Source organism: Amaranthus tricolor, chromosome 1 (genome assembly GCF_026212465.1).
Source record: "Amaranthus tricolor cultivar Red isolate AtriRed21 chromosome 1, ASM2621246v1, whole genome shotgun sequence".
Taxonomy (NCBI): domain Eukaryota; kingdom Viridiplantae; phylum Streptophyta; class Magnoliopsida; order Caryophyllales; family Amaranthaceae; genus Amaranthus; species Amaranthus tricolor.
Genome location: NC_080047.1, coordinates 39,832,757 through 39,859,421, shown reverse-complemented (window position 1 = coordinate 39,859,421; position 26,665 = coordinate 39,832,757). Strand labels below are relative to the sequence as shown.

The window sequence follows — 26,665 nt, the reverse complement described above, 5'->3', positions numbered from 1 at the left end:
AACATGATATCCAAGATATGAACCCTAGAGCACCACCAACAATATTCAAATTCCCATATACTCCACTTGCAGATATCTATCATCAATCAGAATGATACCCCAATTCAGTCTTAAAATTACCCAAATATTACAGGTTAGCAATTTCATGTTCCTAAAATGTCTGGGCAAAGGATTACACAAAAGTTGTTTGTGCAAGAATAGTCAATGGACACTAATATAAAACAGTAAAACACAAAAACCCAGCAACATTAAATCTGGGGTATACAACTGCAGGGAAGCTGCAACAGCAAGCAATGCAAGAATCAAAATTACTGTGAAGAATTATGCAATCAATTGTCAACTTGAAACCCCTTTTCCCTCTAAACAGTAAACAATTTCATTTGTCAAGCCTCAACAAATCACAAGATTGATTCACCCCAAATTCAATAAACTCAATAATTACCTCCTTTTGCCCAAAACAGAGCCTAGAACACAAATAACAAACCCTAGAATCCTAGCAACAATGTCACATCCTGTACAAGGTGTAACCAAAGTTCACACACCGTCAAATACAGAAACTTGGTCTTAAGAGTTTACTTCTATTTACTAAATGTCTTTCCATTACTAATAAGCTACACATCATAAACCCTAGATATTGATTCATTTCACTGCAATTGCGAAAACTATAATCCAAACCTACAACTATCAAACACATTTGAATATCAATATTAACAACAAAACAATGATATAACAAACATTTCCACTTAATCTAAAAAAATGTCTAAGATCTCATAGTTTCATACCAAAAACACTTCAATATAACCAAAATTAGACCAGAGGATCTAGAAACCACAATCCATAACAAATGCAACAGAAAGCAATAACACAAAACATGGAACACAATATTTAATTTCTTCCTCTATCAATTTAAATCTAAAACCTTAACTTCGAGAAAAACCAACGATTCTTTCCAGTCTTAAACCTCTCCTCAAATCTAACCTTAGTCTCTTTAGCAGCAGTGACCTTCTTGTCCTTAGATTGAAGAACATCAGCAGAAACAACGTCCTTCAAATCAACATCTAGAGTGTAACGAGTTGGCATGATGTGATTGTAATTCACAACCTTGATGAAGCATTTCACGCGCGATTTCTTCGCTTGTTTCTTCGCTGAATCCTTGCGGATGACCTTCTTCGGGTATTTATTGATTCCGGCTACGAGACAATGACCATATGGACGCTCGCGAGTTCCATCGTCAAAGTTGCGTACAATCACGGCCTTCCTTCCGGCATAGCGACCTTGAAGGACAATCACAGCTTTTCCAGGCTTCAAGAATTTCACCATTATTGAGTACTTTTAAGGTTTCTCTCCTCTCTCTCACTAATGGAATCGTATGCTGCGCTTGGGAGGATAGGGGTTCACAAAGGGAACCGACAATTTATATGTGGGGGGCATTTAGGGTTTTGGGTAATGGGCCTTTTTAGTTAGAAATTTTTTGATAAAAACTAAACACAAAATCTTTGTGAAAAACAGATTATTTCTTTTTAATTTTAAAGGAAAATATAGAATAAGTTATTATGAATATATAAATGGGTATTTAAGATACTATATAAGTATTGCACACTTATCTAGTAGACATTAAAGATATTATAAGTAGACATTAAAGATATAATAAATAGACATTTAATAATGATGTAAGTAGTTATTAAGAATATTGTAAGTTAACATTTAAGATAACGTAAGTAGGCGTTAAGATACGGTAAATAGACATTAAGAATGATTTAAGTAGGTATTAAGGATGATAAAAGTAGGCATTTAGAAAAATTGTAAGAAGGCATTAAGAAATACTATAAGTAGGCATTAAGAATATTGTAATCAGGCATTAAGGATACGACAAGTGGCATTAATGATGATCTAAGTAAACATTAAGCTTTAATGAGTTGGTCTCTCTCAGGAGACCGACTAAAAACAAAATGAAATATAATTTTGATAAAAATTTTAAAAACGAAAAATTTTGAAGCTCTCTTTCTAGCTCGTCTTATATGAATCCATAAAAACAACTCATTTAATTAAAACTAAAAAAACAAGTGATTTCCCATTTGCAATATAATAGTGTTTAAATGGGAAAAACTAGTCTGAAAAAATTGCATTAGTGTAACTGCTTCATCGTTTAAAACATCAACATTCAAAAACAAATTTAAACGGTTTACTTATAAGTAGTAAGTTTACTCAATGATCGTAAGTGATCACTTTAAAGGTTCTATGTGATCAACTTAAGATATTAATGATCATTTTATGACTATAAGTGATTAATTTAATGTTATCACTAACAACTTTAAAATGCGTACTTATAAGCAAAATGTGATCACTTTAATATTATAAGTCATCAACATAAGTATGTTAGTAATCACTTTAAGATATCAATAGCATTTAAATTGTTCACATGTAAGTAGTAAAGTGATTATTTTAATACTATACGTGATTACTTTAAAGTTTTAAATAATAAATTTAAAGATGATAGTGATTACTAAAGGTTTTTAGTGATATGTTAAAACTTAATAGGGTGTTTGGTATAATAATTAAAATGAAAAGAGAATGGAGTTAGAAAAGATGAAGTAATAGAAACAATAAAGGTTACTTTTATACATGATTGGCATATTAAGTAACAAATTCAGATTTTATAGCTCAAGTTGTTGATGAGGCATGTGGTGTTGGTTGATAGTCTTTGTACGTTGGGTTATGGTGGCTCATATCTAGCTAAGAGGAGAGAGAAAGAAATGCATAACTTGTAACAATTTAAGGGTAACTTCTTTAGATAATTGTATTAGTTAAGCAAAACTCATATCAAACAATACATGACCGAGAAAATACCACATCTAAAAAGTTTATATCAAACATGCTTAAAGATTATAATTGCTCATTTTAACATTGTAAGTGATTAGTCGAAAGTTATATGTGATCAGTAGAGTTGTTCAAGAGGTGAGTCAGGTCAAAATTTAAATGGGTTCGGTCTAGGCGGGTCATGTCAAATGTTAAATGGGTTGGCAAGGTCAAAGCCCGCTTAAATCCGTCCCATTTTAACCCTTTTTTAAAAATAGTTTTTAATCTACTTTATGGCTAGTTGGGTCGACCCACCAATGCAAATAACAATATCATATAAATTTCGCAAATAATTCCTACAATTATCTGGCCCGACCCGACCCTTAACACCAAGGCCCGTTAATGACTCGACCTGTTAAAATGTGACCTGACCTTCAACCCATTGGGTCAACCCACTCCGTTGAACACCTCTAATGATCACTTTAAGATTATAATTGCTTACTATAACATTGTATGTGATCAATTTAAGGTTATATGTAATCGTTTTAAGGTAAAAAAATGACTATTTGAAAATGATAATTAGTTACTTTATGATTATAAGTGGTGGTACTATATGGTTGTAAGTGATAAATTTTAAATAGTAATATAACACTTTAATATTATACATGATCAAATGAATCTTCTTATTTTAATTTTAACAAATATACATGACTTAGTATAAATTTATAAGTGATAACTTTCATGATCAAAGCGACTATCCTAACAATCATATTTTAATCAAATAAAATCCTTCTCTCTTCTATTATATTATGCTTCTTCTGAGTTCTCCCCATTGATACCCATCATCACCAACGTTATAACAATCACAAAATACTTTTTTTGCTTATTTTTTCTTGTTACATTTTGATGTTCAACTTTTCTCGTCTTCTTATTCATGATTATTAATGCAATAGGTACATTTTCATGTATATTCAACGAATTTGCAAATGAAACAAAAAAGAAAAAAAAAAGGCAATTCTTAATACCCCCATCACCACCAACATTACAACAAATACTTAAAAAATGCATATTGTGAATGGGCTATTGCAATGGTGAAGAAACACGCATAAAACAAATAAAAGATAAACTACTAAAACAAAGCACAACAATGGAGAAGCAAAAACACAAGACATATGAGGTATTTAAGGATACCTCCCCTTCAAACAAGTATCTTATTATTAATATACTCAACAATACATTAATGACTCATCCTACAAGTTTTAAGAACAACCTCTCAAAGCAAAGATTAAACTTTTGACGTCAATCTCTCTCAAATGCCCTAATACAAGTGGAGTGAACTCGCATGGCTAAAACCCGAGTTAACTCTTAGTATTAGGCTCTCTCTTAAACCCTAATGGACTCCTAAGACCCCTTATATAGTCCTATAACACATTAGGAGACTCTAGGACAAAGCCTTAGAAAAGCCCACAAAACCGTGAAATAAAACAGATTGCTTCTGTTGTCGTGAGCTGTAGCCTGCTCGGTTGAGCCATCTTGCTCGAGTAGTCGAGCGGCTCATTGCAGCCTTCTGTTCTTCGAGTCACTTGCTGCGTTGGTCGAGCATTGGTCTCCTTGGTCATTGCCTCGATCAAGGCACAATTTGAACCCCTTCTTGAATGCTTCCTTGCCTTTATTAAGGTACACCAACTCATCATCATCAATCACTTTATTAAGTGACCCAAAACATAAGCTCTCATACTTCCTTGCACTCACAACTTTGTTGTCAAACATGCAAGCCAAGGAGTAAGCAACGAGGTGATCGAACTCACCTCCACCAAAATGTGATTTGGAGCTTGACTCAACAATGCACAATCAAAATATAACTTAAAGTACTCACTTAGAACCTTAAAGTGCTCATTTAGAACCTTAAAATGTTCGCTTACAATTTGTAAACTTATGATAAACACTTATAGTTAAAATTGTAGTTAGTTATTATAATTAGTTATTATAAAACAGTAAGTGTTCACTATAAGGTTATAAGTGATCAATATAATCACATATTGTAAGTGATCACTTACAAGTTTAAAAAAATGATCAATTATAACCAACGAGCTCTTACAATTTTAAGATTGTATGTAATTATTTTTATATTGTAAATGCTTTCTTTAAGATTATATGTGATCACTTATAGCCTTATAACGTTAAAACTATCACTTATAAACTTAAAATCTTATAGTAAACACTTACAATTTTAATTATAATTTTAAGATTAGAATTCATAATTTTAAGACTTTAATAATTACTTACAAGTTTAAAGTGATTATCTACATTATTACAGTAATCACATGTAACCATAAAGTGACTACTTATTATCTTATAGTGATCATTTATAATTTTATATAGGCGAATTAATATATACATTATATCAAAGTAAAAACCACAAATGTTATCAATACATAATCCATATGAGAATAAGATCACTTAAGGTGGCACATTTAAAATCAAATTTTGTAATAATGATCGTTACATTTATTTTTTATTGTGAGGGTGATTGAGTAGAAAAGGTCAGTAAAATTTAAAGTCCAAGACCTTATGAAAAAAAAAATACTTACTCAAATTAAGACTAATTCGATTTTTATGTGTATAAAAATTTCGAAAGAGATCTAAACTTTGTTGATTTGTATTTTTTATGCGCATTAAAATAATACTTATTCCAATCAAGATAAAACTTACTCCCATCGAAATAAAAGTCGATAATTAAAAAAAAAAATATAATACAAATTACAACCGAAATAAATCTAATTTTTGTATCCATAAAAATTTTGAACCCTTGGAGATTTGAATTCATGATTTGCATGGTACATATGAAATCTATTTTGAAATTGGTTTATTCAAATTTGTCAAATTAATTAATTAAGACCAATAGTAATATACATGACGAGTATGATTGACGTGTAAGATTAACTCAAATAAAAAACTTCTAAAATTAAAAAATATTGAAGATCAAAATTAATTGATAATTATTAATTAATTTCCATTTTCCATTAAACAATAAAGAATTGATTCCTCCCTTTTTCCCTTCCTCTCTATAAACTCCCAACATTTGTGCTCTGCCCAATTGTGCTCTGCTTCTGCTCTTTGATTCATTCATTTTTCCCAATTATAAACCCTAATTTTATTCTTTTTCCTTCAATTCAATCTCACTTGCCCCATCTCCCTGGTTAGTTTTCCTATTTTATTCAAAACCCATGTTTTTTTTTCTGATTTTTTTTAATGTTTTGGGTTGCATTTTGGTTTTTGATCATGGGATTGATTGTTTTATGTTACATTGTATGATTCTTTGCTTCTGGGTAGTTAAATTATTATCAAATAGAGTTTTTAATATGATTTATGTTTGATCCATTTCATATAAATTAGGTATAATATGAGATTATGAGTGGGTATTTCTGAAGTTGAAATTTCCGTGATGCTATGTTTGGGAAATATATTTGAAAATCGAGAATTAACTCAAATTTAGCCTTTGCCAAATAAAAAAAAAATTATTTTGAATTTAAGTGAGCATTTGAAAAAAACTTATCATTCTCAAATTCTTTTATTTATAATTTCATAATCATAATCTATATTTAAAAATGAACTAATTAAAATAAAATTTAATAAAGTTATTCTTAAGTGATTGATTATGAGGGTTTCTGCCTAAAATACAATTTAATCTATAATTAATCATAAACTAGAATTTTTGATGTATAAGTTAGATTTTTGTTGCTTTATGTATACTCAATTGCATTGAGATTACATTAAAAGGTAATGAATAACCATAACTTTGTTATTAGTAATTTTAACTTTTAAAGAAAATCTAGTATCGAAATTTGGAACAATTGATATTTTATATAATTATTTTAACGTTAAAAGCAAGAATGAATGGTAAAATAATAAAGTATAAGTAAGAATTATATGTTTTGAAAGCAAAAATAATTAAATTAGATAAGAATGCTATAGTAATTATTTTGTATATTGTGCTGTATATATCATTTTTCTAAATGAAGCAATTTTTTGTATGAAGGTTTGACCAAACAATGCTATAGTAATTTCCGTGTAATTGCTTGGCAGTATATGTATGTATTATTATTAGCTGGATTTAGTGTAATATTCAATTGAAGATCTAAAAAATGTTGTCAATATTAGTTTTATGTGAATGCATTATGTATGAATATGCCTTAATCTTGGCTAATTTGAGTTTTAAGTTAATAGGGTAGATGGGTGAAGAAGGTGGCTAATAGACTGTTGACTCACAATTCTTCGGGGTGTTTATATCATTTGTTAGTAGCATAAAGTTTTTGCACATGTAGCATTTCGTAGTTTGAAGCTTATGGTCGTTAGTCGTTAGTCGTTAGTCGTTATCTGATGTAGGTGCTTACAAAGTGAATTCGTTGTTTTCGTTGCGATCAACGAGTACTCCACGACATGACTCTCATGACTCTTGTAGATTTGGTTACCTTTGTTAATTGTTGCTCAAGCCTTTGTTAATGTAGTATAGTGATCAATACAAGCTTAATCTTCAAGTTGTTTGAAGCTTATAGTCATTGTCGTTGGTCGTTAGTCATTGGTCGTTAGTCATTACCTGATATAGGTGCTTACTAACTGAATTTGTTGTTTTCATTGCAATTAATGAGTACTACTACTCCACAACATGACACATGACTCTTGTAGATTTGGTTACCTTTGATGCTCAAGCCTTGGATAAATGAGTAGTTTTATGGCTTAGATTGGCTTTTTATTTGCTAAAACATTATTTCTTTTGTCCCTTACGGCCTGTTTGATAGTCGGTATTAAATGGGGTGAATGGTAATGGAATTTAATATAATTTTTGTAGGAATATCTCTTGACAAGTAAATAACCATGCTTGTTCGCCTTCAACAATATCATTTTCTTTACAAAACTTATTCCAATGCATTACCATTTGAAAATATAGTATTAGGTTGTAATGGAAAATGGTGAACAAAAAATCTTTTTTATGATCAATGTTTCAAAACCATCGGATTGACATATTACATATTATGAAAATTTACAGTACATATCATTCCCATTACCACCGTTTAGTACCAATAAAAATGGGCTGTTAATGTAGTATAGTGAATAGTGATCAATACAAGCTCAATCTTCAAGTTGTTTATATCTTCATCTTTCTATTCCTTTGTCTAAATCTGTTAACTGCAAATAAGCAGTATATACAAGCTTAAAGAGCCTTCTCTATGTATAGTGTACACTATCATATGATTCATTAGTCTCTTTGCAAATTGCGAATCAAAAAAAGCGAAATATGGTCGGTTTTGGGCTATTTTAAGGTCATTTTGAACAAATTGTGAATTCAAAAAGCGTATATGTTGCACTGATATTGTACATAAGATATTGATGCCAAATGCCACTTTTGATTTGTTATTTTTGTTTGCATCTTGAAGAATTCTTAAGAGTTAATCTCAGCTCATGTTTTGCTGTTTGTTTCTCAGATAGTTGCTTGTTCTGAAGTGTGTTATCATGAATGCACTTGCAGCAACTAACAGAAATTTTAAGCTCGCATCCCGACTTCTCGGGTTGGACTCTAAACTCGAAAAGAGTCTTCTCATTCCATTTAGAGAAATCAAGGTATTTCATTCTATTACACTGAGTTATGTTTTGTGAATAAAGTCATCTAAGCACTTCTGTTCTGTTACTCAAAATTACTCTCCTTGATAATTTGTGTAAGCGCCTCGATATGAATGGTAGACGAGTAAAATTATACGGGTTTCGCATTGCATCCACCCTAGTTATGGGCCCATACCCACAATGGGTGGATATGAATTTGGTGGGTAATTGGTGGATATAAGTTTGAATAGTCTTACCCGCCTTGGGTAGTGTGTAGGTGGTGGGTTTGAGGTCTTACCCGTCCCGTACCCACCTGCACAACCCCACCTTGTTTACTTTTATTAATAAATAATTGAAAAAAAATAAGGATATTAATTTTATTTTCTTATGTTGTATGTTTAAACAAAATTAGATGTACAATTAAATTTGTAAAGATTAATGAAGTATATATCGCGGACTTGGAGTGAATGTGGCACGGGTATAAGGTGTGTATACCCACAATGGATATACGCAGTTGGCCATAGTGGATGAGGATGTGTTAGAATGCACACCCACAGGTGGACAGACGTGGATATGAAAATTTTCCCGCCATGGATGGTGGCTAAGTGAATGCGACATTATATGTCATGATTATATACAATATGTCGCATGTGGTGAGTGTCTTGCTGATTCAAGTTTCAACCAAAAATTACAGGTTGAGTGCACTATACCAAAAGATGATGGTAGTTTAGCTTCTTTCGTTGGATTCAGAGTTCAGCATGACAATTCTAGAGGCCCCATGAAGGGTGGAATTAGATATCACCCTGAGGTTGATCCAGATGAGGTCAATGCATTAGCGCAACTAATGACATGGAAGACTGCAGTAGCAAACATCCCTTATGGTGGCGCAAAGGGTGGCATAGGATGTAACCCATCGGATCTAAGTCCGTCTGAGCTTGAACGTTTGACAAGAGTTTTCACCCAAAGGATTCATGATCTTATCGGTATCCATATCGATGTACCAGCTCCTGATATGGGTACAAATGCCCAGGTGAAATAAGTTCCTTTATATATCTTTGGGAACGATGGTTTCATTTGGAAATCTAGAATGAGTAAAATCTAATGTTTGGCAAATCAATGAAATTCAGTTTTGGATTTGAGCTAATTCCACCGTTGTTTTAAATCTATTTTTCCCTTTTCTTGTGATAGACAATGGCATGGATATTGGATGAGTACTCGAAATTTCATGGGCATTCACCAGCAGTTGTTACCGGGAAACCAATTGTAAGTACATGTATGAATTATGACTACCATACCATCATACCCAGTAAATCCCGCTTATTTCTAACTACTAAATTAGGACCTAGGTGGATCTCTTGGTAGAGATTCGGCTACAGGAAGAGGGGTGCTCTTTGCTGCACAAGCCCTTCTTAATGAGTACGGAAAAACTATATCCGGACAAAGATTTGTGATACAGGTATGTGTTTCATATGATTTAGGGAATGCACAATCACCGATTCTACAATTGAGGCTAGCTAATGTAATCTCAGGGATTCGGTAATGTGGGTTCGTGGGCTGCACGACTGATCAGTGAACTCGGAGGGAAGGTTATTGCTGTAAGCGATATCAGTGGAGCCATAAAAAACAAGGACGGACTTGATATCGACAACTTACTTAACCATGTCAAAGAAAATCGCGGAGTTAATGGTTTCCATGGTGCGGATGCAATAGACCCAAATTCTATATTTGTCGAAGATTGCGATGTTTTAATTCCCGCTGCCCTTGGTGGCGTTATTAATAGGGAGAATGCGAACGAAATAAAGGCGAAATATATTGTTGAGGCGGCAAACCATCCTACGGATCCAGAAGCGGATGAGGTTAGTTTTGGCGTGGAATGTGGATATTGAACTATGAATTTCGTTGTTGCAGATGAGCGGTTTAAATATAAGACGTTTTTTTTTTCAGATATTGAAAAAGAAAGGTGTTGTAATTCTTCCCGACATATATGCAAACTCCGGTGGTGTTACCGTTAGTTACTTTGAATGGGTTCAGGTATGAGATTCTCGTCTACTACTAGATTCTTTACAGACGTGGTGTGGGGGGTTCAGTTGTATGCATACCCATGAAATGTTAACAATCAAACATCATAATGCACATTGCTCTATTGAGCTATTTAAATAATCCACTATAATCTGAAACCAAAGAACTATAAATTTTACATTGGAATATTTCTTTTAAAGTTGCACTTCTATTGAAGTTACATGCACGGGCAAAAATGGAGAAAATTTCAAGGTTCGTGTAAAATTAAAACAAGCTCAACTATATATGATAGAAATGTATAATCGTTTTATTGCAGAATATTCAAGGATTCATGTGGGATGAATGGAGAGTGAACAACGAGCTCAAAACCTACATGACGAGAGGTTTGAAGGACGTAAAAGAAATGTGCAAGACGCATAATTGTGATCTTCGGATGGGAGCTTTCACCCTGGGGCTTAATCGTGTGGCTCGAGCTACCGTTCTTAGAGGTTGGGAAGCTTAAGATCAAACGAATGCTTGTGATTCTTGTTCAATTATAGATTCTTTGCTCATTTTTGACTTGTTTTGATGCATCCTATAATTATAAAGATATGCTCCAAGTTGAGCCTTATGTTTATGCTTTTATTTATGGTCGGGTATGAAAATTTTAGGTGGATCTGGGTATGGAAAAGGGCATACTACATCTATTCGCCCATTTTACCATCCCTATTTATGAATATTAGAAATAGATGGTTTTGTTAACACCTGGATTTTTAATCTCTGCTCTTTGTTAATTTAGAGATTAATTTTTCTATTACTAATGTAACTTTATGATTGGATGAGAGCAAGAAAAAGCTTTATACTTATAAACTTGTGAATTTTGATCTCTTTCTAAAAAAATGGTTGGTTTGGCGAAGAATATTTTTGGAGAAAATTATTCTCTTTTATGTTTGTTTGATTTGTTAAGGAATTTATATTCTAAAGAATTTTTCATCAAACTCATCTTCCTTTAGAAATTGTTTGTCTCTTTGAAAACATTTTCCTCTAAGGGAGTTTTTTTTCATTACTTTTTAAATGAGACAGTTTCACGATGAAACTAAATCTATTAGTTTGGTTTAATGTGCACGTACAGATTTAAAGTGATTACTTATAAGCTTAAAGTGATCATTATAATCTTAAAATGATAAATTATAACCATCAAATAATTATTTATATTTTACGCTTTTTTGTAGTTGAACTCATTTATACATCAATAATTTAATGTTATTAATATTAGCCCTATAAGCCTAAAATATATCTAGCCATGCAATATCGAGATATATTTATTAACATGCTCATGCTTTTGAGTCACCAACCATTTTAATGGAAGATCAAGAAGGAACCATTTTAATGGAGGATTACAAAGGAAGAAAGTGAAAAGAGAACAAGTTATTTTTAATGATATCATTACAAATAGTAATGCCCAATTAAAATTTTTGAAATCTTTTTTCTTTAACTTTTTTGTCCCACTAAATTTGTTCTACTTTTTTAGTTTATCCAATCAAAATTTACCATATTTTTATTTTTGGCATTAAGTATTAATTCATAATTTTTCTTTAATTCTCACCTATACATTTCACTTATCTTTTCATCGTAATTCGTAACTACATATTTTTTAGTTTTCCTTAAAATACTGCTTCAATCATTTTTCGTAGTTTTTTCACTGATTTTCATCAAGGAAAAATTAATAAAACAGACAGAATATATTATTTTAAAATATAATTAAAAATATCCACTAGACACAAGTCTCAAACATGTGGTAGTACAAGTACCTTTTAGAATTATCAATACCACGTCCACAAATTTACTAATACATGTTTCACCATGATGCTACAACTTTAAGTACTTTTATGGAATGGAGTATTTAAAGAGCTTTTTAAAACTGACCTAATTAATTAAAATTTAATATAATTTCTTTTGCTTCGAATTAATTTTTATATAAATTTAATTATCAAAATATTTACATATATTAAAAAATTAAAATTGATCAGATTTAAAATATTATACGCAAACTCAATTTGAACACCGGTGTAAGCACCTCTTCGTATGTTAATGGCCAAATATTTAGAAATTAGTATAAATGTGAAATTTGTTATTTTAGATTGTAGAAAAAAAATGTCGGTTACGTGAAATTATTAAATTTTATAAATTAATAAATGGAGCTAATACATAAATCATATGGAGTATCCTATCCTATCAGGAATCCTATGTGACTGAGTGACTCTTTATGTACACTAATAGTAATTAGTAAGTCATAAAAACTATAAATGAATATTAATTAATTTATTTATTTTTAAAGTTGAATATCATAATCTTAAAGATGAGTTAATTTCTGATTAAAAAAAAAGGCATAATTTATGTATTATATCGGCAATGAATTACTCAAAAATTATACTCAAAAAAATAGTTTTCTATCTCATTGATGACCATTCTTAAGCCAAGGGACTTTTTGATCGCACTCTCCTTTATGGGTATAAATTATTATCTTTCTTTCCTCCCCAGACTCTGATCATAGCTTTAAATGAGCGAGATATAAAAAAGGACAAATTCATTAAGAAAGTCTTAAAATCACACAATATATTGTTGAATTATTTGCTCATTTTATTGGATTCAAAACTGATCAATCTCCTATATCTAAAAAACAGAAAATAGAAAATTAACCGTCTTTAGATGGCGAGAATCAAACCACGATCAAAATTTTGATAAAACCCGATTAACGCCTATTTATTGCACGTCCATCGTTTCGTTAACTAACTTAGGCATTAGAGACAATAATAATACAAACAAACATGTTTAGCATACAGAATGAAAGCAAGAAAAATGAAATATAATTTAAGAAATCTTTTAAAGCAAAATAAAAGTTACATTGAAAATATTTTCTGCTGAAATTACTTCTCCATTTCAAAAGAAATATCGTCTTTTTTTCGTTGACATAATTTTACAGCCTCTACTCGTACGGGCTTCGGGATTGATCCTTCGACATTTCAAACGCTTTTTGTTTGTTTTTCTATTCTCAAATGGTATATATACGGATACCTTTTACAAAATACAAGGGGCGAAAGCAAAACCATCGAGGAAGCCCGTTTGTTTACCCCTACAACGTTGAAAAGAGGCTCAATCCCCTTAACCTCGAAATTAGTGGCTTGAATGCTTTTGGCTATTCCAGTCGTTTTAGCGCGCTCAAAAACTCTACAGCAAAATATGTACAAGCCGCAATCAGCATACAGTTCGGCCATAGCATATTGAAGCGATGTAGAGATTTTTTGCCCACTTTTCCTGCCAAAAGAAAATCACAACACGTGATTAGAAGAGCAAAAAGGTTGGAATAGAACACTTAGTTTGAGTTGAGGAAATTGGAGGAAAAGGAAGGATCGAGATTTGAAGGGATAAAATCTTGTTTGTTTGATACTAGTTTTTAAGGATTTGGAAGGAACGGAATTTAAGGGATTAAATCTCGATGATAATCAAATCTCTCCAAATGCGGAAAGATTTAAATGGAACTTTCGTTCCCTTCCTTCTTGTCCTTGTCCTATCTCGTCCCTCTTAAATTGTTATCCAAACGAAGTGCAAGCGTTTGGATTGATATGCACGATTCAATCGAATAATAATTTTAGATCAATGTCACGTAATTCGGCATTCGCTAATCACCTCGCGAATCGAAAAAGGCAAATTATGGTCGGTTTTAGGGTATTTTTGAACCATTTTGAGCGAATCGCGAATTTAAAAGGCGAACTAACGAGCGAATTATGTTTTACTGTTTTAGATACTCTAAATCCAAAAAAAAAGAACTAACCAAAAAACAAAGGCAATGAAAATTTTAAGAGTATAAGAGCAGGCACCTTTACATGAGTACTAGGAAAAGCAGAGGTTCTCAAAGTTTCTTGCGTTTCATCAATAGTTTTACGCTTAGGAATGCTGAGCACAAAAGCCGCTTGATCAGGAGTCGCAGCCATGGAGGTTATTCTGTAACCACTCTCCCATCTCCTATGTATACCCTCGCTCGGGTATAGGAAATCTAGCTCAACAACCTAGTAATGGAATGGAAAGTAGCTACTCACATTTAATTACATAGCAACAAGGAAAAATTCGAGTGTGCCGGTATTAAATATACCTGATCGGTAAATCCTGCGTTTCTCGACATTACTACTCCCCATCGACTACCAGCAGTTGTCATGGACGTCACGTGGAATCCCTCTTTCCATTTTTTATTGATCCACTTAAACGGAAATGAGTCGCTTACTTTATACGATTGTTGAGTATAAGGAGTACCTGAATCTCATTAATACAACACAACAAATAAACACCGCAATCTGTACTATATCATAAAATTAATACTTTCTCTGCTCCACTATACTTGTTACATTTGACTTTTTACGCAATTCAATGTGTTATTTTGATTCTTTATTATACACATTCAATAATTATAAAAAGTTAATATTATGAAAGTATGCGATTAGACGATTCAAACAAGATCACACTTCACTATATTTTCTCTTCCACATTAGCCACAATATATAAAATAAACTTGAACAATAAATAGCGTAACTGTAATATAACGAGAACGGAGGAAGTAATAAACGCTACTTTTCACTTTAACACGGGTGTAAGTTACCTTTAGACATAACGACCAAGGAACTCCCGTTAGCAGCACCAGCTATTGAGCTGATATAGAAATTTTTTTCCCACTGTTCCATGATCCAATCCTAATACAATACGAACAGCCGAAAGTGAGTTATTTTGGAAAGGTGTGAAATCGTTATGTTACAAGAAATTTCACTGAATCAAACCTTATGCAAGAACACGTTCGAGAGTTCCCACACTTGACAATTGAAACCAGTTCCCGCGTCCATAATCAGGGCCCAAAGGTTGGTTGATGAAGCCACACAACTGATGTATAACCCATCTTCATTTCCCTTGTCGATGTGTTGCTTAAGCCTAGCGTCAGCTACATTGTAATGATATCTGCAAATTCACAAGTTTAATATCAGTTCGCAAAAGGGTTATGCCCACATGGTACACCATGAACCGAACTGCATAAAATACGAGACCTATCAATTTAACACGGCACACTTTAAATAAATAAAGATTTTAAAGTAAAAGCATACACTTGATTACCGATACCAGTTCATTTTCCTAAAATGTAAAAGAAAAATTCATAACCAATGCTCCACCCGCCAACCATAAACAAAAAATAACACGGGCGAATTTAGTGTACAAATGTTATAGTAGCCGAAATTCTGTGGTTACATGTGTTGGAAACCCGAGTAAATATTAGACTTGATGTCTTCAAAAATATAAGAGGAGAAATATAGGATTACATCAAAAAAAAATTGTAAGACCTAAATTACAACTTTAATTCACAATCAGAATAACTCAAATTCTGTCGATCGGTTGTGCCTCTCCATTGAACCAGACTACATTCAAATCCCTCAAATATTTTACATTTTGTTTAGTGCATATATTTATGATATCTACTATAGGTAAATACTAATTACTGAGTCTCCTTCAACGAAAACTAGATGAAAAGAGAGAAATAAAAAGGGCCGAAAAAGATTTGTTAAAGAGTAACGTGGAGAAAAGAAAAGTTTTACAATAAAGAGAAACGGGGAAAATATAATATGATGATATTATTATCAAGATACAGCAAACAATGTATGTGATGTAGAAAAAAAAATGTTGACATGAATGTCGAAGCCCTTGTAATTTATATAAGTAGCATCCTACTAAATGTCCTTCTTGAACATTTCAATATTAACAATTAATGTCAAGATATACCAAATTAGGGATGGAAAGTAATGACATATGACCATCGTAACTGCTATTAAAAAAATCAAATTTACCTCTGCTTCATTGGACGGCGAGCATTATAAACTGAAATCCACTGGGTTGCCGGACTACCTAACCGTATTTTCTTCTTTGGCTGCTCGTCTTCTTCCAAATTAAGAGCCAGTCGTCCCCGTTTTTGGCCCACCTAAGAGTTCATAGTAGAACTACTTAAAATTTTTCATTAAGAAACCTAAAATAGAAGATATTTAATAACATAACCAAATTACCAACCTTCAGAGCTCCGTCAATTTTAATAGGCCTAAGTGGCGCACAAGGTTCAATCAGACATTCAAAATATGATATAAGTTTTGCATAATTCGGCTCCTCGTCAAATTTCATGACAGTCACAGCTTCAAGGAACTGTTTGAATGGGGCAGGGCAAAAGCAGCACATCAACTCAGGAGAAGTGCCCATCTTTTTCTTACACACGAGAAAACTCTTGTTATCGCCCTGCTCAAAGAAAACTCTTGTTACACACGAGAAAGCAATAGGCCACCCAGGGTCCTATCCTACACCGAGATTATAAGCAAAAACTCACTTGATAACCCTGCCAGGGTAACCGCCCTTTAATCAAGAAGATCAAAGTATATGCCAATGACTCGAGATCGTCCCTCCTACTGCCTGTTCGACCCAAGTGTGCATGGACACTTGCATATCTTATCGTTCCCCTGTAAACGGACAAAATTGTTAGTCGTATGAAAGAAAAAAATCCAATTTCGAGCAACAATAATGCACGTGACAAACCTAAACACGTCAGGCCTCTGATCATAATCAACATGGTGACCAGATGATACATCTTTCCATCTTGATGCTGAAACGTAAAGAGTTGATCACAAGGTTAACAAAACTCTCTCCTCAAGAACATGGCAACCATTTAAAAAATTTAATTAACATACCTAAACCAAGATCTATGAGATATAACTTCTTTTCATCAGCAGTTCCGGGTTGACCAAGAAGAAAATTTTCTGGCTTTACATCCCCATGCACAAAGCTACAACCAAACAGAAACTATGAAGTCCTTAACATACAACTATTCATAGAATATAAGGAAAATTTATAAAAAATACTGTCAACTATTGTTGATTGACTCAAAATACCCTAAATTATCATTGAACTCTATATACCCTGAAGTATTGGGATATTTAACCTTAAACACTATGCACATTATTTTCAACCGGTTGTTTTTTTTGGGTATTTTGAGTCAATTAGCAATAATTGGGGTATACAAGGTTAAATATCCCAATACTTGAGAGTATACAGGGTTAAATGATAGTTGAGGGTATTTTAAGTCAATCAACAATAATTGAGAGTATATTTTACAAATCTTTCTATAAGAAACAACCAAACAAAAATAGATTGTTACCCTTTTGAATGCAATTTTTCTAAAATTGATATTGCCTCCACAGCTATGCATGCAACCATATTTGGAGACATCCTGTTAAAGGTGACACGCGTAAAAAATGTCAGTGTCCTAAAAAAAACAAACAGTTGCATTCAGAAAGAAAGTGTAATGCATGCCGAGACGCAAAATGATGAAGGTGCATACGAGTCCATATCCGGGAGAAGAAACAGATTTAGAAAAAGAATGTGCTTACGATTGTCCTAATGAGTTCCAAACATCCCATAGACTCGGTCCAAGCATATCCATTATCTGAGATGAAAAGGAATATATTAAATAAACTTTTGTATAAATCCATACACATACAATGATCAAGTGCTAGAAACTTACCAAAATGTAGTATTCTCCTTGGCGACCTTTAAAATGAACCCAAGGAATACCGTAGCATCCATTCAATGAGCTACCAACACATTTGAGATGGTCACAAAAGGAAAACACATATACAAAAGAACAAAGATAATCAAAGTTTAAAACGAATAACCAATTACCAATACTTACTTGTAAACTTGCCACTCATAAGGAGGGCCATAATTGCAGCCCTTACTATTGCGATGTTCAAATTTGACCGCAACCTGCAAAAAAAAAAATGCAACATTTGCTCACAGAAAACTCAAGAATGTACGAACCAAATCCCACAAAGAAGTACTCAAGTAGTTACCTCAATAGCGTCCGGCCCGATCCTGTCAACACCACCAACCATTCTCCTGCCAACATAAACCTGGCCGAAGCCACCCTTACCCAGTTTCCGCTCAATCTTATATACAGGTGAAGTGCCCACTTGAACCTAAAGAAAAAAACAAAAAATGTTAACTCTCTTTCAGAGAATGACACGATACAAAACAGACAAAAAAGGTAGCTAAATATTTTCATGAAATGTATTAATGCTACTACGAGGATATGCAGAGATTAAAAGAACAAGTAATGCACGCCAAACTGATCGCACGTGGCATCAGCTTGTAACCTACATTTACTTTAAAGAGAAATTCTAAAACAAAGTAAATAAAACAACATAAATCCCTAACGGCCATGGAACGACAATCTTACAATTTAAGGAGAAAATCTTTACAATGATGCACTACATATGATAAGCAACATAAAAACAAATGCACGGGAATCTGTTACAAGATAAAATAGAATATACCCTGTCGGGAACAGGCGTTGAGTTAGCATCCTCTTCGGCAGCCACCAGTTTATCAGCACTCCCACCTTCCATTGCAATATCTTTATCAGCAGCCCCCTCAACTCGATTTTGAGCGGCACCACCAGCAACTCCTACAGGTACAACTTGAGGAACAACTTCTCCAGGAACTTCAGGGTCCAAATCTATCACTCTAACACCCCGACCTCGACCAGCTTGCCTAGCTCCTACTCCTGCTTGGGCCCCTTTACCTAAACCAGCTGCAGCATTCGCTCCTCTTCCTCTACCACCCCCTCTTCGCCTCGTTTTGTTTTGCGTAGGTGGAAGAAAATTCTCACCTTGGTCATTCAATTCAGGGGTAGGCTGCTGAAGATCACCAAGCCTCTTCGATCTTCGGGCTCCACTTCGCAGCTCTGGCATCCTCCACCCATACAATTCACCTCCCTGGTGATTACAACATAATATCTTCAACTCTCCTAACCAAATATAGAAACAATGTCAAACAACAAATGCTTGAAAAAGTATTAGCTATTAACAACCCATTCACACCTTCAACCAAATCTATCAAAACTACAAATTTTCTGCATTTACCCACCAAAAATCCAAAAATTACTCATCCAATATGCTAAAACAAGATAAAATGATCAAAATATACCATTTTAACCACATAAATATCAAGAATCATACTTAATATGGTTAAAAAACCACTATCATTTCTATCATTTTTCCCATTAAGCTAATTCCTGTCCATGTTAATCTAAAAATGTGACCAAACAACTACTTTTTTCATCAACTTCACAAGCAACAAATAGTCATCCATGGCTGAAAATGGGTAAAACATAATAAACTTCTACAAACTCAAAAAAAAAAAAAAAGAACAACCCAAAATTTTATATAAATTTATAAAAGGAATAAAATGTTATGGACCTTTTTACACTAAAGGAAAAAAAAATCCCATATACAAATTTGTTTCATTAAACTAAAAATACAGCCTTGATCATCATCTAATAACCCAAAAACAACCAAAACATAATCATCAAACAACAAACAAAAGAAAATGAAAAGAATTTAAACACTTACAGATCCTTCCTTGGAGCACCAAAAATACCAACGATCGGATTACAAACACAAAGACTAATAACTTCAAAAGTTGAAAATCTCAACGAAGATCGGCCATAGATCTTTAGTTGCTTACACCTGCACCAAAAACTACCCACAAAAATTACAATATAAAAAATATAAATTCTGGGTTGTTTTGAATCGGTGGAAGATTATACGAAAAAAGCTTAGAAATTTATATATGGGAAAATCAAAAAAAGAAGAAATAAAAGAATTTGAATAGTTATGGTTTCTGGGTATTCATGAATTTATGAGATAAAGTTGTAGGTGAGGAGAAAGAGGGCGTCTTTCTTTGCAATGCCAATGCTTTGCTTCGCTAAACGCTTATCTCTCTCTTCTTTTTTTATTTTTTTTAATTTGAATTTTTTATTTTTTTGTAATAAAATTTAAATGTCTGAATTTTTCTGTTTCTTCTCTTTTCTTTTCTAAATGTTTCCTTTTTTGTGTCCCAAGATTATTTTGATTTTATACGAAAAAAACATGGAGTATGCAATGTGGCCATATGATCAACCAAACGTTAACATTAGTTGACTTCTTTATTGTTTTATTTTTTTACCTTTAAATTTCATAAATAAATTTTATAAAATTTGTGAATTATGGAATTAAAATTGATATCTTTTGCGAATTGTCGCTGCTAACGTACCAATGTCTACCGTGTTTAAGCTACATTACGGAATTTTGACTACTTAATATAAAATTTCGACCATTAAAATGAAATTTTAGCCTGAACGTCGTAGACTGATACTTTGGTATCTGTTATTCGAAAAAAAATTGTGACCTTTGCAAAAACTGTAAACTTTAAGGTTGTAAATCTCAAATAATTCTTAATTTTTTTTGTATACTTTTTATTTTAAGATAAAGGGAATTTATTATAAGGCAATTGGAATGAAAAATTAATTCTTGCATAAAATGATGAGATTTATTTATTCAAAAAATAAAAAAAATAATTTTCGAATAAAGAGAACGTATTTTTAATAGAGATTCACTCTATCGGCGAGGACATTAATCCCTTTTGTAGACAGAGATAATTGTTTTATTTTTTTTTTAAAAGGTTGAAAAAACATTCAACTTAGTGATTAAAGGTGAGTCGAAAGACAAAAATTAATATTTAAAAGTGAAAATTAAATCTATTTTATAAAAATCAAATGAAATGCACTCAAATTTGGGTCCAACTTATAATTCGTTTTTAAAAAATATGAAAACATTTATTACTCTCTTGTTTTTAATGAAAAATTATTGCCATAACTAATTTAGATTTTAGGAAAGAGATTTGATACACATGAAAACCGACTTAGGGGAAGTAAATATTGTGCATGAAAAAAAAAAAAAAAAAAAAAAAAAAAAAAAAAGAAAAAGCATGAATTAAGGGAATTAGGGATAGTATAGTGTTGTTGATGTCCTTGTATATGAATTTTCTAGTCTAGTCTTAATAAGTTGGGAGTAGACGTGTGTATAGTCATACCCTAAAAAGGTGTATTCATCCAACAAATAAAGTAATAATTCATCTCCACCGTTCATCCCTTCCCCATTTACCAATGACACTAGTCACTTAATTCTAACCCTAATATTTTATTTCTTTTTTTTTTTGTTTTTCTCTTGTTATATTAAGTAGGGATTTTTTAGGGGTGATTTTTAAGGTGACTTGGGTTTAAGCCTTTAAGGCATAGTTTGTCCTACATGTTGAAAAGATCAAACAATGTATTCAAGGCTATGGTTGATGCTAGGCTACAAACTCTTTTGTCTCATGGAAAATACTATATTTTTTTCCCAAATTTAATTCTAATTTGAAATGGTGATTTAGATCATAAATGTTAGAATTAGGGTTTATATTTTGGGGGAAAAGGTTAAAATTGTTGGAATTTGAAATGATGAGTCCCATAAATAGATGTATAGTAGCCTTTTAGCATCGAAATTATCGTTTACTAACATTTTTATGTGCAAAAAGGTCACGATGGAACAATATGGTAAACATCATTGTTACCGCGTGGACTTTTTAATAGTTTATGTTACCACGTGGAAAACCCAAAACCTCAGAGTTACCATGTGGAATTTTGTCCTTATTTTTAAGTAAATTGATATTTTTCTTAATTCCGTGTGCTTAAACGAAGTATATAATGAAAATTAGTATTTTTTAAGTAGATTAATTGTGTTAACACTATGAATAATATTTCATATAATAATGATAAGTAGGATAAATTGTTTTATTTCATAGCATGATAGTTTGAATTATGTTTTCATCATTAGTATATTATTATTATGATGAATAATATATATTAAAATGGAATAATAATAAGGGTTAGCTCAAATACAAATGTAATCTTAAAAATATACATATTTAAACCCAATATAAAATTTAATCATTTGTTAGACTTTCTTTAAATGTGAAAATAGACCTTTTTAAGATTTTTAATGAAATTAATGATATTTATGAAATTCAATCATTTGTTACACATGAAGACAATGAGGTTGATTTTGCATTTAGTCCTTAGTTAGGTATGGCATGATGAGATGCCCAATTGAGTATTAGGAAATTGAGCTCTTTTCTTATATGACTTCGACCCTTAATCTACTATCATTTGATAATCTCCCAAACCCCTCTAATGATCCCAATAAACCTATTTTTCTATTCATTTCAGAGTATTTACCTGCAGAACAATTAAATAAATCAACTTTAAGAATAAATGTGAAATCCAGAAAAACACCTCTAATAAACATAAAAGAGTCTTAAATCACAAATAAAAAGAAAAAAAATATATTAAATATCAACATATCGACTTTTTTTTTTGCTTATCCACTTAGTGGTGCTCATGCCTATAAGCAAAAACATCCATCTCATCTCAATTTGCCATACCTACTCTACCCATTGCTTACTCATAGTTGATATAAGACTTTATAGCTTGTAGATGAATTGCCTCGAATTCTCTGTTATTTTATCTTGATCGTTTTATCTTGATTTGTATCAATTTTTTTTTAAGTGTTTTAACAAATCTTTATCGAAATGTTTAAATCACTCGATCACTAGGATAATGTGACTTGCTCATAGCTCCTTGTAAATATGATTACATACTTACCGTTAAAGCTAGTTATTTGTCTATCAGGCTATGGTTCCCACGTATGAGACTTGCAAGTTTGGTTAGTAATGAAATTTTATTTCTTCCTTGTTTTGTAATACTTTTTTCTTTTGGTAAGTAATAAGAAAATTCTATTTGTTCAAAAAGTATTCTATAATTTAATGTTTTTTTAAACAAAGAATATTATTGTTAGGACTTCCAATCACATTGTGACCTTTTTGATTTTAGACCCATTAAATTTAAAATTTTTTCACAAACAAGTTTAAATTTTCAAGGTTAATCGTGATTAACTTATAAAGTGATCTTATTTTGGCTCCAAAATTTACATTAGTCAAAAGTTATAGAGAAATTATAGAGACTAGTTAAAAGTTGTTTAAAATCATAAAGTAGTTACTTACAAATTTGGACCGATCATTTATAGTTTTAAAAGTGATCACATGAATTTAAAACAATCATTATTAAAAAAAAATAAGTTGATTGTACGGACCTCTAAAGCAATCATCATTTTAAAAATAAGTTGATTGTATGTATCCCTCTCATGCTAAGACATCTTTTGCAAGACTTGTTAGCTTGTTTATCAATACTTAGGTCAACAAAATCGAAAGTAAATATAAAAATGTTCAGCTTAACTTTTTTCATTTAAAATTATAGTTTTTTTATGGGCTTAAAAACTATTTGTTGGATAATTAATCATTTAAAACATTCTACAACTCTTTTTTAGCTTTTTTTCATTCATGGTGTGAATTAATCCTTATTCTTAATACTTAAAAATTTTAGAAAACCCCAACACTATTTGTTACCGTTTATAACTCATAATTTGAGTTTTTAAACAGTAACGAACAGAACTCCATTCCTATACCCTTTCAGCTGCTTCTTTCCTCTACTCCATTTCTTTCCCAATTCATCTGCTTCTTTTCCAAATTCCATCTTGCTTCTTTCCTATTTTCCATTTCATTTGCTTCTTTTCAGTCCATTTCCCATTTCATCTTCATTTCCCATATGGTCTTTTCTTTGTTTGATTTTGGTGAAGATGATTTCACCATCTACCACTGTTGATGTTGAAGCTTTTTGGTTGAAAATAAATATATTTGAAGCGTTCTTGGCAAATTTTATCATCAATTTAGCAAGTTTTCCATACTCTATTTTTGCCCTAAAATTTTTGACGAATTTGTAAAATTTCATCATCAATTTTTTTCTCTAATTTCTGTTTCTTGAACTAGGGCATTTTAGACACACTGTCAGAAGGAGATTGCGGCGGCCATATTGTTGCAATTGTGTGAAGATGGTGTTTATAGGTTGATGGTGGAGAAGGATGTTACTGTTCTGGGTTATTAATTTTGTTGTCATGCTAGAACGCTGATTTATTGAAGGCAATTCACAAGAAAAGTAAGTTATTTGTTGTTGTTGTTTAACAAATTTTGGTTTTTGCTTTCAATTAATAGTTTATGCTGGTAAACAATTGATTTTTCGTTTCCTATTTATCAATTGATTGTTGTTTTCGATCATTGTATCAATTTGGGAGTTTACATTGAGATGTATATGAATTTTATACTAAGAAAATGATTGCTATTGTGGGTAAATGATTTGATAAGAATTTTTCATGTTTTTACCTTTGTAATATCTGAATATGCTTCGACAGAAGGTCGCCAATGCAAACCATTTAGGGGACTATTATTGGTGACCTAATAACAACAATAAGAAAAATGATAGTAAGGCCATCCTTACTCATGACCTAAAAAAAAGGTCATGTTACTATTTCCCAATTTTTTTCTCAACTAAAATTTCATCTTTCAACCTAATTTTATTAACAATGACCTCTTCTAAAAGGTCATCATCCTCTCTTTCTTACTTTTTTTTCTACTCCATCATATTTTCTCTCCCTTAATTTATCTAACATTTATCTTTATTTTTTTATAATAATATTTTCATGTACAAAGTTAATATAATTTTTTATTTGATTAAAATAGATCTACTATTTTATAATTAAAAAAAAAATTTTCTTTTAATAAAAATAATATTTTTTAATAAATATAAATATAAATATAATTTTTAATAAATATTTTTTAATATTAAAGAAAAATTCGTTAACTTCAAATATATATTACAATGCACATACATAAAATAAATACACAAATTAAAAAACTAAAATTTTAAATGATACATTAATTGCGGTTCTCTCCAAACTTTGGCCAGATATTTTCAACCAAGTCATCTTTTTAAGGATAAATGTGTTTGTCGATCTTCAACATCATCCTTATTTGCCAAGTATCGATTTTTAAACATTACATAATTAAACCATCATTAAAAAACAATACATAATTAAAACATAATTAAGACATTACATAATTAAAATATCTACTGACGATTGTAATTCTGAAGGTATTGTCCAAGTTGAACCATCATATCAGCTTCCCATGGCCGAAGAGTTTCCTTTTTGCTTAATGATTCATAGATCTCTCAATTCATTCGATATTCTTCCAGTTGAAGTTGTTTTTGTTTTCGGGCTTCTTTTTGTTTTTGAAGTTCTGTCTTCTCTTTCATTATTTCTGAATTAAGTCGAAGACTCTCTCCAAATGCACTCAATATGGTGAAGATGGAGGAAATTATGTTCATCATGTTGATGATAGTCTTTACACGCAACCATCATTTCAAGATCTAGTTTCACAATTTGGTTCACCACCGAGCTTCACTCAATTGGTTCAACCATCTCAACAGCTACCTAATAATAATGATGAAGCCCCTATACCTTCAAAGAAAAGTTGAGATTTGATTGAAGATATTGCTCTCATATGTTCAGTCATGAACACAAGTACAGATCCAATTGTGAGCACCAACCAAAAGATAAGAGTGAGGTGGCAGAAAGTTAAGGAAGCTTATGAAGCAGCGAGGATGGAACGACCCCATCTGATCCCACGAAGAATCGCCGACATGCTTAAATGTCGTTGGGGTAGAGTCGCTCCAGCATGTTTGAAGTGGTCTGGAAGTTATGATGAGGCTCTTAGGAAGAAGAAGAGTGGCACGACAGACGAAGATGTGCTTAAAGAAGCGCATTTAATCCATCAAAGAAAACACGGTAACTTTAACTTGATTGAGCAATGAAAAATTTTAAGAAAGTATAACAAGTGGTAAAAACTAATAAAAAAAACAATTGGATCAACAACCAACTGGTGATGTTAGTAGGAAAAGATCAAGGACGGAAGAAGATTCTGAAACTCCAACAAGTGAACCTCAAGAAGGATCATCCACGCGCCCCGAGGGTGTGAAGAAGGCTAAGGCTCGCATGACAGGGAAGATGGTCGCAGATCAATCAATTCAAGCTTTGAGTGCATTTGGAGAGAGTCTTCGACTTAATTCAGAAATAATGAAAGAGAAGACAAAACTTCAAAAACAAAAAGAAGCCCGAAAACAAAAACAACTTCAACTGGAAGAATATCGAATGAATTGGGAGATCTATGAATCATTAAGCAAAAAGGAAACTCTTCGGCCATGGGAAGCTGATATGATGGTTCAACTTGGACAATACCTTCAGAATTACAATCGTCAGTAGATATTTTAATTATGTAATGTCTTAATTATGTTTTAATTATGTATTGTTTTTTAATGATGGTTTAATTATGTAATGTTTAAAAATCGATACTTGGCAAATAAGGATGACGTTGAAGATCGACAAACACATTTATC

The 26,665-nt window shown here is 31.9% G+C and overlaps 3 protein-coding genes across 4 annotated transcripts; 1 reads left to right on the top strand and 2 right to left on the bottom strand.

Moving 5' to 3' along the window:
- Positions 1-719: 719 nt before the first annotated feature.
- LOC130826511 (60S ribosomal protein L27-like) lies at positions 720-1,431 on the bottom strand. Its single transcript, XM_057692096.1, has one exon. The coding sequence runs from the start codon at positions 1,318-1,320 to the stop codon at positions 913-915; it is 408 nt and encodes a 135-aa protein (XP_057548079.1). The 5' UTR covers positions 1,321-1,431; the 3' UTR covers positions 720-912.
- A 4,397-nt stretch (positions 1,432-5,828) lies between these two features.
- LOC130826666 (glutamate dehydrogenase B) lies at positions 5,829-11,315 on the top strand. Its single transcript, XM_057692236.1, has 8 exons — positions 5,829-5,995; positions 8,280-8,415; positions 9,089-9,424; positions 9,583-9,657; positions 9,734-9,850; positions 9,924-10,250; positions 10,339-10,425; positions 10,730-11,315. Exons 2-8 carry the CDS (start codon positions 8,308-8,310, stop codon positions 10,913-10,915), a joined length of 1,236 nt encoding a protein of 411 aa, XP_057548219.1. The 5' UTR covers positions 5,829-5,995; positions 8,280-8,307; the 3' UTR covers positions 10,916-11,315.
- Positions 11,316-13,237: 1,922 nt separating this feature from the next.
- LOC130819384 (casein kinase 1-like protein HD16) lies at positions 13,238-20,363 on the bottom strand. Of its 2 annotated transcripts, none has more exons than XM_057685316.1 (17): positions 19,875-20,363; positions 18,798-19,270; positions 18,315-18,440; positions 18,155-18,228; positions 17,987-18,056; positions 17,853-17,908; positions 17,621-17,692; positions 17,154-17,248; positions 17,002-17,068; positions 16,796-16,925; positions 16,489-16,707; positions 16,272-16,402; positions 15,219-15,393; positions 15,044-15,134; positions 14,543-14,700; positions 14,271-14,459; positions 13,238-13,707 (listed from the first exon to the last, which is right to left on the bottom strand). In XM_057685316.1, exons 2-17 carry the CDS (start codon positions 19,212-19,214, stop codon positions 13,648-13,650), a joined length of 2,130 nt encoding a protein of 709 aa, XP_057541299.1. In that variant the 5' UTR covers positions 19,215-19,270; positions 19,875-20,363; the 3' UTR covers positions 13,238-13,647. The 2 variants fall into 2 exon arrangements, with proteins under 2 accessions (XP_057541299.1, XP_057541300.1); XM_057685317.1 differs by having other exon boundaries at positions 18,798-19,238; positions 19,875-20,344.
- Between the last annotated feature and the right edge of the window lie 6,302 nt (positions 20,364-26,665).